This window comes from Pipistrellus kuhlii, unplaced genomic scaffold (genome assembly GCF_014108245.1).
Source record: "Pipistrellus kuhlii isolate mPipKuh1 unplaced genomic scaffold, mPipKuh1.p scaffold_m20_p_75, whole genome shotgun sequence".
NCBI lineage: Eukaryota > Metazoa > Chordata > Mammalia > Chiroptera > Vespertilionidae > Pipistrellus > Pipistrellus kuhlii.
The window spans coordinates 978368-989516 of NW_023425579.1; the positions used below are offsets into that span (position 1 = coordinate 978368).

Consider the following 11149-nt stretch of genomic DNA (forward strand, 5'->3'; position numbering starts at 1 on the left):
TGGTTGTGAGCACATCTCCAGTAGGGGGCATGTAGGAGGCAGCTGATAGGTGTTTCTCATCGATGTTTCTGACTCTCTATCTCTCTCCCTTCCTCTCTGTAAAAAAATCAATAAAACATACTTAAAACAATTAGAACTAAAATATTAAATATCAGACCAGGATTGGGGGGGTTTGCATTAAAAAGGAAAGGTGGACGCCTGCCGTGGGCCGGGCTGTGGCTTCTCCTCTTCCCCAGCCACGGCCCTGGCTTCCTGCTGGGGGCGGGGCTGGGGAGGGGAGAGGCTGGGGCGGGGCTGGGGAGGGGAGAGGCTGGGGGCGGGGCTGGGGGCGGGGCTGGGGAGGGGAGAGAGGCTGGGGCGGGGCTGGGGGCGGGGCTGGGGAGGGAGAGAGGCTGGGGCGGGGCTGGGGAGGGGAGAGGCTGGGGCGGGGCTGGGGAGGGGAGAGGCTGGGGGCGGGGCTGGGGAGGGGAGAGGCTGGGGGCGGGGCTGGGGGCGGGGCTGGGGAGGGAGAGAGGCTGGGGGCGGGGCTGGGGGCGGGGCTGGGGAGGGGAGAGAGGCTGGGGGCGGGGCTGGGGAGGGGAGAGGCTGGGGGCGGGGCTGGGGAGGGGAGAGGCTGTGGGCGGGGCTGGGGCGGGGCTGGGGAGGGGAGAGGCTGGGGGCGGGGCTGGGGGCGGGGCTGGGGAGGGGGAGAGGCTGGGGGCGGGGCTGGGGGCGGGGCTGGGGAGGGGGAGAGGCTGGGGCGGGGCTGGGGGCGGGGCTGGGGAGGGGAGAGAGGCTGGGGCGGGGCTGGGGGCGGGGCTGGGGAGGGAGAGAGGCTGGGGGCGGGGCTGGAGAGGGAGAGAGGCTGGGGGCGGGGCTGGGGAGGGAGAGAGGCTGGGGCGGGGCTGGGGGCGGGGCTGGGGAGGGGAGAGAGGCTGGGGCGGGGCTGGGGGCGGGGCTGGGGAGGGAGAGAGGCTGGGGGCAGGGCTGGGGAGGGGGAGAGGCTGGGGGCGGGGCTGGGGCGGGGCTGGGGAGGGGAGAGGCTGGGGGCGGGGCTGGGGAGGGGGAGAGGCTGGGGGCGGGGCTGGGGGCGGGGCTGGGGAGGGGGGAGGCTGGGGGCGGGGCTGGGGAGGGAGAGAGGCTGGGGGCGGGGCTGGGGAGGGGGAGAGGCTGGGGGCGGGGCTGGAGAGGGAGAGAGGCTGGGGGCGGGGCTGGGGAGGGGAGAGGCTGGGGGCGGGGCTGGGGAGGGGAGAGGCTGGGGGCGGGGAGAGGTTTGGGAGGGGGAGAGGCCGCCCTTATTGCTTCTCAAGGACAAGCTTGAGCCCATGTCCTGCTTCCCGTGACGGAGGAAGTCCGGCCTGGGGCCCCGTGTCCCCAGTCAGAGCTGAGATCCGCCCGCCCCCCATTGTCTGCCTTGTCGGGAGGCGCCAGCGTCTCCTCAGGATGACCTTCACGTGGCCTGACCTTGGGCTGGAGGGCAGGGCTGTGCCTGACCAATGACTGGGTCACGCTCTGCAGGGGTGCGGGAGGGGCGGGAGGGGGCCTGGCTGCGGGAGGCTTGGCCGCTGAGGCCCGTGTGCCGTCAGCCACGCAGGGACGGGGTTCCGGTTCCAGAAACTGGGCCCCGGTGTGAGAACGTGGCTCCCTCTGCTGTGGTTCTCGAGTCACGACAGAGGGCACGCCGGCCACGCATGCAAGGAGGGGCCTGTGTCGTAGCCCTCACCGGACATCTTCTCCAGCGGCTTTCAGAGAGAGCGGGAGGGGAGGGGGAAGGGGAAGAGAGAGAGAGAGAGAGAGAGAGAGAGGAGAGAGAGAGAGAGAGGGGGGGGGAGGGAGAGGGAGAGACAGAGACATTGGCGTGTGAGACACATTGCTTGGTTTCCTCCTTCCGGGGCCTCTCCTGGGTCCAGGGATCGACCTGCAGCTGAGGTCCACGCCCTTCACTGGAGTCAAACCCACGACCCTTCAGTCCAGGGGCCGACGCCCCATCCACTGAGCCAAACTGGCCAGGGCTCCGTCCCTCATGTCCCCCTAGTTTCCCAGCTGAATTCTGAGCAAAACCAGTGGTTGGGGGCAGGGGGAGGAAAACACGTGGCAGGGACACACCGGACACTGTGGGGTCTCAGATGACATGGCCCCGCTGTCGCCAGGGAGTGGGGGACCCCCAGGTGGGGGAGGCGTCCCCGCCCGGCTCCTCACTGACGCAGGGACCCGCCCCTGGGGCCGCTGTTCCTTCTCGGAGAGAGGAAGGCAGGGCTGCCTCGGCGTGGCTGCCATTTACGGCTTTGCCCACGTGGTGTGCTCAGTGGGATGGCCAGACAGACGGTCGAGCCTGTGAGAATTGTGGTCCGAGGCCCACAGAGAGATGTGTTTCTGTTTTCATAGATTCCTGCTTGATTTCCTTTCTCACTTCTCTTTCTCCCTCCCCCTCCCCCGGCTCAGAGGACCTCGTCAGCCCCGAGTCCGGGATCCCCACAGCCACCCGGGAGCAGTCGGGACGCACAGAGGAAGCCGGAGGAGCAGCCCAGGTAGGAGCCAGGCCCCGAGGACCACTGGGCCCGTGTGGCCAGCCCGCTGCCTGCGCAGCATGTGCAAAGCCCTTCGTCTACACTCTCCCAGGGGTCACGTGAAGTGCAGGGGGCAGAAGATTCTCTGGAGCCTGCAAGGTCCCCATTGCTTTTAGGTCAAAAGAATCCTCATGCCAGCCCTGGCCAGTGTCGCTCTGTGGTTAGAGCACTGGGCCACGGACGGAAGGGCCATGGGTTCGATTCCACTCAGGGGCACAGACCTTGGTGGCAGGTCCACCCCCAGCCCCGATTGGGGTGCACGCAGGAGGCAACCCCTTGATGTGCCTTTCGCACATGGATGTCTCTCTCTCTCTCCCTCCTTCTGCTCTCTCTGAAAGTCAGTGGGACCATAGCCTCGGGGGAGGGTCAACAACGTCAGAGATGACCTCATGCCCAGTGGCTCCCCTGGGCACCTGCCCCGAGCCCTCACTGAGGCACTGAGGGTGAGGGGCGGGGAGGGGAGGGGGCCCTCTTTCCGGAGCTCTGCCCAGCATCCCCGCCGGCGTCAGTGAGGTGCCCCGATCCTCAGCTCCCTCACCACCACGTTTCCTGGAAGAACACGCGTCGCCCGCCTCCGAGCTGAGCACACAGGGTGCCTCCGAGAGGCCTCTGCTCCCCATAACGCGGGGTCTGTGTGCAGGGCCTGGACCCACTGCCTCAGCGAGGGCGAGGGGCCGGCTCCGGGGCCCTGGGGAGCCAGGGGCGCAGGCGGAGGGCGAGCGCGGGCCCTCGGTGCCGGCCGATCGCTCGAACATCCATCCCAGGTGACACCGGACACAGCACCAGATCGTCCTCCGCACAAAATCAAACCTCTCCTTCCCCCGTTCATTCCGGCTCTGAGTCTGCTCAGCCCGGCTGTGGTCTGCCCGGGTCAGCCGGCCTCGATCCCCCTCCTGACCTGGTCACTGAGGCCCTCCCTCCCCTCGCCCCTCCTCCCTCACCACTGCGAGGCCCCTGGTCCGGCCCCCCCGCCCACCGGGCCTGTGGTGTGCGGCGCCCAGGCCACCCTGGGCGTGGGGGCTCCCTGACACCCCCCCGTCTTTCCCTCAGGCCCCCCTCATCACCACCCTCACCTCGGAGGCCATCCCCCAACCCCCCCTCAGCCAGCACGCTCTCTCCAGAGGATGCAGTGTCCCCCACAGCGTGCCCACTCTGAGCAGTCCCTCATCCCAGTGTTCCACCTGGGAGAAGGAATGGTGTGCACACCACTGATTTTTGAGCGGGAGACCCCCTGTGTCACCGGTTTGTACAGAGACCGGAGGGGCCACGGACCTCACAGGTCTGCTTCCTGCTGGTAAAGCTCCCGGGAGAAACCTCAGGCCCGGGGTCTGGCCCAGGGGCTGGAGGAGGACAGGACGGGGAGACACGCCCGTCCCTCTCGCAGGCTTGGCCGCCTCTGCTGGGAGCCAGGATCGGAGCTCCGGCCGCCCGGCCCAGGGGCAGGCAGTCCTGGTCCCCAAGGTGCCTCCTCCCTCTGACCCGCCCAGGACCCTCCGGAGTCCCCATGTGCAGGTGGGACTGGCTGAGGGAGTCCCATCAGATGGCGGCCTTGCCTCCCAGTGGCCACACGGTGTCGCTGTTGTCATTCAGCCCTGCATTGGCCAGACCCGGTGGAGGCTGGTCAGGGCCTCCCCACCCTGTCCACTCGGGAGCACAGCGGCCCTGATGCCTGCGTCAGGCTGTCCTGCGTCCCTGCCCCACCCATGGGACCCCTCTCCCTCCTGGGTACCTCCAGCCAGGCCCGGGCAGCCTCTCCTTACAGCCTCCGAGCACAGCGGGTCTCACCCCACCCCCAGGAGGTGGCGCTGCCGGGCACCCAGAGGGAATGAGGGCCAAAGGCTGGATGGAGCATTCCGGGGTCCGGGGTCAGGGTCAGGGGTCAGCACGGCCATCACCGTCCGGGGAAGCCAGGGGGGCGGCCTGTCGGAGGCGGGCCTTCCCGGTGGAGCCTGGCACCCGGCACTGCAGGGGGGATGTGGGGCGGGGGAGTGGGGCCTCAACAGCTAAAATATAAATAAATACATATATATAGTTCACTGATTTCAGAGAGGCAGGGAGAGGGAGAGAAACGTCAATGATGAGAGAGGATCAGGGATCCTCCCGGGCTCACAGGTGCCCGCCTTTGCCCGCGTCCGGGGTCCTGGGCCCCGTGCCCAGGTGTCTGCACCGTCTCTGTGTCTCCCTGGGCCCGGCCGAGGGCGGCCGCACACACAGCGCAGGGATTCGCTCCGGAGTCAGGGGGCCCACGCCAGCCGGGTGCTGAGAGGGCCCAGCGGGAGCAGAGGGTTTCCCAGCTCAACTGCCCGGGTCTCTCCCGACACTGAGGCCCTGGCCGTGCCCCCGGCCGGCCCCGCCCTCCTTACAGGCCACACGGACCGGAAAGCTGCTGGGTCTCGCGCGCGAGTGAGGCTTTTATGGGTTCCTTTCCAGGCTTCTGTACATACCGACCGGCTGAGAGCCCCAGGCAGAACGTGGGGTTACTTTTTAAAACCATGTTTTTATGGATTTCAGAGAGGACGGGAAAGGGGGAGGAGGAGAGGGATAGAAACATTGATAAGAATCAGGGATGGGCTGCCTCCTGCACGCCCCACACCGGGGATCCAGCCCACATCCCCAGGCCTGTGCCCTGACCCGGAATCGAACCCTGACCTCCTGGTTCATAGGTCAACGCTCCACCACGGAGCCACGCCGGCCGGGCCCCGGGCTGATTTTGGGGAAGGAGATGCCACGTGCAGTGGTCATGGGAAGGGTGGGGTCCTCTGGGGGGAGGAGTGGGTGCGTGGGGGCCTCGGGGGGCCATCGGGGCGGCTCTGCCTGCGTGCTGGGCCGTCCTCGGCGTCCACGAGACCCGGTGACCGTGACCTGTTCCCGTCGGCAGCCTCGCGCACGGAGCCCCCTGCACCGCCCCTGAGGGCGCGGCCGGCCTGGACCCGGGCGTCCTGTTTCCGGAGGTGACGGAGCCGAGAAAGCACCCCCAGAACGCCGGGGGCCCCCGCGGCTCTCCCCGGCCAGCGCCCCAGGAGACAGAGGGCGCCGCCTGCTCCGTGCTCCGGGCCGAGGGCCCCCCCGAAGCTCACGCCCGCAGCCCCCCCGCGGCGCCTGGGGACTGGCCCCCCGTCCAGCCCCCGCCCAGCCCCCTGCCCAGCCCCCCGTCCAGCCCCCCGCCCTGCCCCCCGCCCTGCCCCCCGCCCAGCTCCCCGCCCAGCGCCCTGCGATTCAGCCTTCTCCCGGTGCCCGGGGAGACGCCCCGGTGCCCGCCCCTCCGGGGGGCGGCCCTGCCCTGCTCGGGGCGGCTGCCTCTGGCCCGGGGGCCGGAGGGGAGAGCGGCCTGGAGGAGGAGCGGCCGGAGTCAGAGTCAGCGTTGGCCTCCCTGGGTTCCAGCGATCAGGCGCCAGGACTGTGGGCAGCGCCCCCCGGAGGGCGGATGGAGGGGGCGCCGGGGGCCGGGGGCTCAGGGCCGGAGGCGGAGACGGTAGATGGCAGCGACGCTCAGTGCCCCGCGAAGACACAGGCTCCCGGAGCCTCGCCCCGTGACGCCGTCGGCATGGCCACGGGGGGCCCACCCGAGGGGGCTCTGCTGGTGGGCACCCGGGAGCCACGGCCCCCGGTGCCGCCCGCCGCCCGGGCCCCCGTGCCCCCAGAGGAGACAGCGTCCGGCCCCGACGTGCCCGCGCTGACGGATTCAGCCAAAGAGCCCGCAGACGCGGGGCCAACCAGACGGGAGCCCCCGGCGGGTCTCAGAGGCGTGGGGGACGGCCCTGCCCGTGCGCCACAGGGGGACACTGGGGGGCCCTTGGACCCGGAGCCGAGCCCCGAAGCCCAGCAGGGGGCGCCGCCCCCGCCCCCCAGGGCATCTGATGAAGGCGCCAGCCAGTCCCCGGGGCCACGGAACGAGGCCACGGCCCCCGAGGGCCCAGGGGCGGCTGAGCGGGGAGGCAGACCGCCTGGGGCCGAGCCTGGGGGAGACGAGCCGGGCCCGGAGCCTCCTGGCGGGGCACGTCCCAGGGGCCTGGGGGGAGTGCAGCCCCAGGCCCTCGGCCGCAGGCCTGACTCGGAGACAGAGAAGGAGGAGGCCTCCCCGGTGACCGGTGACGGGGGCCAGCTCCTCGCCGGCACGGCCTCCGCTCGGCCCCGCGGCCAGCGCGGTCCCGGGCCCTCGGACAGGCCGGGGTCTCCGTCAGCGGCCGCAGCTCGCAGCTCGGCGGCCTGTGGGGCACCGGGCCCTCCACCCCCCGCCCCGGGGCCCGAGGCGGCCGGACGGGGGGCCCCAGCCGCTGGGCCACAGCCCCCCAACGGGGAGAGCGGGGCTACGGACCTGCTCCTGGTTCCGGGGCACAGCCAGCAGGACAGCCCGGCCCGGCTGGGGCCCCCGGGAGCCCCCCGGCAGCCAGGCCGGCCCGGGCCTAACGCCGCTGCCTCTGCGGAGCCCGGGGAGGAGGCTCGGCCGGGTGGCTGTGGGGGCGAGGCCTCTCAGGGGGACCCGGGCCATGCGGTCCTGGCTGCGGCCCGGCCCCAGGTCCCCGTGCCCCGGGCACTGCAGGAGGATGCCAGCTCGTCCGCCCGCCCAGCAGAGGGGCCGGCCCCCACGTCGGAGCTGCCCGGCGCCCCGCGTTCAGGCCCCAGGGACTCGGAGCCGGAGAGCCCGGGGGCGGAGCGGGCAGAGCAGGAGCCGGGCGCACAGCAGGCCGAGGCTGGCAGCCGGCGCGGAGCAGCGTGTCCGGGCGGCGCGGGCGAGTCTGCAGCCGCGGAGGCCCGGCCCCCGGGCCAGGGCGCGGGCACAGCACCCGGGACAAGTGCGGACTCGGCGGGCAGCCCGCCTCCTGGCCCTGACTCAGGAGCTCCGGGGGGTGCAGCGCCCGCCCGCCCCGGCCCCGCACCCACAGGGGGCGCCCCGGAGAGGGCAGTGGGGGGTGAAGCCCGGGACGGCGCCCCACGGCCGGAGGAGGCGGACGCAGAGGCCCCGGGCCGGCCCGGACGCCGCCCGCCTGCGGAGGAGCCGGGTGTGGACGGTGCGGCTGCCCCGGCCGCTGGGGGCGCTGACAGAGGGGACCCAGGGACGCAGCGGCCTCCAGACCAGCCAGGAGGGGGCGCTCTGAGCAGTGGCACCCTTCAGCCTGAGCAGCCGCCCTGCCCTGGGGAGCAGGCTCCTGCCCCTGCCCCGCGCGAAGCCAGCCACGCCGAGCTGCCCTCTGCCAGCACCATGGACACTACCGTGGCCCAGGTGGACACTCCCACGGCCCCGGTGGACACTCCCACGGCCCAGGTGGACACTACCGTGGCCCAGGTAGACACTCCCACGGCCCAGGTGGACACTACCGTGGCCCAGGTAGACACTCCCATGGCCAGCACCGTGGACGCTCCCGTGGCCCAGGCCCAGGTGGACACTCCCGTGGCCAGCACCGTGGACGCTCCCATGAACAGCACCATGAATGCTCCCATGGCCCAGGTGGGGACTCCCATGAACAGAACCGTGGTCGCTCCCGTGGCCCAGGCCCAGGTGGACACTCCCATGACCAGCACCGTGGACGCTCCCATGAACAGCACCATGAATGCTCTCGTGGCCCAGGCCCAGGTGGACACTCCCGTGGCCAGCACCGTGGACGCTCCCGTGGCCCAGGCCCAGGTGGACACTCCCATGGCCAGCACTGTGGACGCTCCCATGAACAGCACCATGAATGCTCTCGTGGCCCAGGCCCAGGTGGACACTCTCGTGGCCCAGGTGGACACTCCCATGAACAGCACCATGAACGCTCCCATGGCCCAGGTAGACACTCCTGTGTCCCAGGCCCAGGCCCAGGCGGACACTCCTATGGCCAGTAGCGTGGACGCTCCTGTGGCCCAGGCTCAGGCAGACACTCCGATGGCCCAGGCGGACACTCCGATGGCCCAGGCGGACACTCCCATGGCCCAGGTGGACGCTCCCGGGAACAGCACCGTGGACGCTCCCATGGCCCAGGTGGACGCTCCCGTGAACAGCACCGTGGATGCTCCCGTGGCCCAGGCTGTTCCCAGCCCAGAGCGGCTCCCGCCCGCGGGGCCCCTGGCCAGCACGCCGCCCCCCGCCCGCGGCGCGCAGAGGACGGGGGAGGGGCGCGCAGCTCCGGGCGCCGGCCCCCCGCCCCCCGCGGGCCCCGGGAGCCCCGGCAGTGAGCGGGCCCCGGAGCACGGGGGGTCCCGGCCGGGGGGGCCCCCCCGGGACCCCGCCAGCCCCCGGCAGAGCGGCCCCGCCCCCGGGCTCCCGGACTTCAGGGAGCACATCACCAAGATCTTCGAGGCGTCCGTGCGCGGAGCCCCAGCCGACCGGCCCCAGCGCCCACCTGCCCCTGGGGACAGGGCGGGGGCCCCCAGGAGCGGGGGCGGCAAGCACCTCGACGGGCTGCTGAGCCCAGGGAAGCTTCCGGATGGGACTCCAGCCGCGGCCCCGGCCCCTGTCCCCGCCCCGCCCGCCGGCCTCCGCGCGGACGCAGAGAAGCCGGAGCAGGCGCTGGCCGAGGCCGAGGCCTCCCACCCGGTCCCCCAGGATCCGGCCGCAGAGCCGCCGCCCCGGCCAGCAGGGACGGGCATGGGGCAGGACCCGTCCGGTGCCCGGGCCGGCGAGGCAGTGGCTGGGCGCCCGCTGGTGCCTAAGGACAATGAGCGGCCGGAGGGGGGCAGCGGCCGGCAGGAGGCCCCGGTGGAGGAAGCTGCTGGCCCGCAGGCAGCCGTCTGGAGCCTCGGGGAAGGGGACTCGGACCCGGACGACAGAATTCCCGCTGGAGGACAGCACCGGCCTCAGGCAGAGGGCGCCCAGGGCCCTGCCCTGCCAGGAGCTCCCGGGGACCTGCCCTCGCCCACCTCTGCCCTGGGGGCCCGTCCTCCCTGTGGCGATGCTCTGCCCGGGGCCAAGGCCGCCCCGGAGCCCGGCCCGGCGGCAGGAGGTGCCGGGGAGCCAGAGGGCGCCGCGGCTCTGGGCACAGCTGAGACCGGAGCCGGTGCCAGGAGCGTGCCCTCTGGAACGGCTGCCGCCTGGGGACCGCCTGGTGGCCCAGGCAGCTCCGAGGGGCCCACTCCCCAGGGGGCCCGGACGGCAGGCGCCACCTCAGCGCCAGAGCCCGAAGAAGCCGGGGACGCCCGCCCGGCCCCGGAGGCCGCCCGCGAGCAGAGGTAAGTGCAGAGCCGGCTCTGGGGAGGGCCTTGGCCTCCCCGTTCCTCCGCGCTCTGTCTGTCTGTCAGTCTGTCTGTCACGGAGACGGGCGGGCGGGAGGAGCTAGCTCTCCATCTCTGAGCGTCTGCGCCCGTGGTCGGCAAACTGCGGCTCGCGAGCCACATGCGGCTCTTCGGCCCCTTGCGTGTGGCTTTTCCACAAAACACCACGGCCTGGGCCAGTCTATTTGGAAGACGTGGCGTTGGAAGTTTAAGTTTAAAGAATTGGGCTCTCCAAAGACATGTCCGTGTTGTTAATGTTTGGCTCTGCGGGCTGATGAGTTTGCCGGCCGCGGGCGCAGAGGCCTTGCTTGCTGCCGGGGATGGCTGAGCGTGGGGGAACGTGGGAGCAGGGGTGGGGCATGGGGGCCACTGGGCACGCCTCCCTCCCGCCTCTTTCCGTGTCCTTGGCCTCGCCGACAGACAGATTCGCAGGCGCGGGCTGCTGGCTGGCCGGGCGCCCTTCGACGGCCGCCTCCGTTTCAGGGTCTGAGTCCTGTGTGCCCCGGCCTGGGGGTCCGCCTCCTCAGCCGACGGCGGCCGAGCCATTCGGTTCCCGCGGGATTGGGGGGCCGTAGTCGCTCACGGCTCTAACCGGGACCCGGGCTTTCAACAGGGACGGGAGGAGACGCGCTTCCTCCTGCAGGCAGAGCACGTGTTAGTGCAGCCGGTGCCGGCGTGCGGGGCTGAGACACGGGGCTGGAGGGCCGTGGAGGGCTGGACCGTGGCTGGTGCCTGCCGCCTCAGAGTGCAGCGAGAGCTGCTCCGGCCGTGTGTGTGCACGTGTATGCGTGTGTGCCTGCATGTGCATGTGCGTGCACACGTGATGTGCATGAGCAGGCGGGGCTGGACTTTAGTACCTGCCCGGCTGGCAGACCCGCCCGCACAGCTGCCGGCGTTTGGCAGACGAGGCGGCTTGGGTTCGGGCTGAAGGAATGCCCGTCACCTGCTCCTCCCTCCGCCCGGCACCCCACCCGGCAGCTGCCTCCGGCCCCACGAGCCCATGTCCTCCCTCCGGCCGAGGCGGCGCTCTGGGGGAGACACAGGTCTGAGCCTCGGGCACACGGGCTCTGTGCGGACTCGGCGTGTCATCCCCCGCCTCGCTGGTGAGGACCTGGACATCCCGTCAGAGCGGGGAGCGTGCTCAGGGGGCCCCTCCCTGGAGGACGGGCCAGCGGGAGGGGCTCAGCTCTCCGTTCCAGGACTGTATGTCCGTGGACGTGACGGCGGTGTGAGGTACAGGAAGGCGTACAGGGGAGGGGAGGCCACTGCGAGTCCCCTCTTCTGTCCATTCCAGAAGGTCATGGTTCTTGTGGGGTCGAACCCTGGGTTCAAAATAAGACCACCAGAGGCTAATGATTGATTTAAAAAAAGCAGGCAGGATTTATTGAACTGGCCAGGACGGCCGCGAGAGCACCACA

The 11149-nt window shown here is 71.5% G+C and overlaps 1 protein-coding gene across 1 annotated transcript; it reads left to right on the forward strand.

Annotated features, from left to right (window-relative positions):
- Window positions 1–4658: 4658 nt before the first annotated feature.
- Window positions 4659–10221, forward strand: LOC123651728 (basic proline-rich protein-like). The gene is made up of 5 exons (XM_045576152.1): window positions 4659–4683; window positions 6010–6646; window positions 6845–7872; window positions 8548–9689; window positions 10152–10221. Exons 2-5 carry the CDS (start codon window positions 6091–6093, stop codon window positions 10219–10221), a joined length of 2796 nt encoding a protein of 931 aa, XP_045432108.1. The 5' UTR covers window positions 4659–4683; window positions 6010–6090.
- The last annotated feature ends 928 nt before the right edge of the window (window positions 10222–11149 follow it).

What these genes read in the sequence shown, in the direction of transcription:
- LOC123651728 (XM_045576152.1), top strand. Translation starts at nt 6,091, where the DNA reads ATGGCCACGGGGGGCCCACCCGAGGGGGCTCTGCTGGTGGGCACCCGG. An exon ending in GGTGACCGGTGACGGGGGCC is followed by an intron (nt 6,647 to 6,844) that starts AGCTCCTCGCCG and finishes CCCCCAACGGGG; the next exon opens with AGAGCGGGGCTACGGACCTG. An exon ending in GAGGCCGCCCGCGAGCAGAG is followed by an intron (nt 9,690 to 10,151) that starts GTAAGTGCAGAG and finishes CCTCGCCGACAG; the next exon opens with ACAGATTCGCAGGCGCGGGC.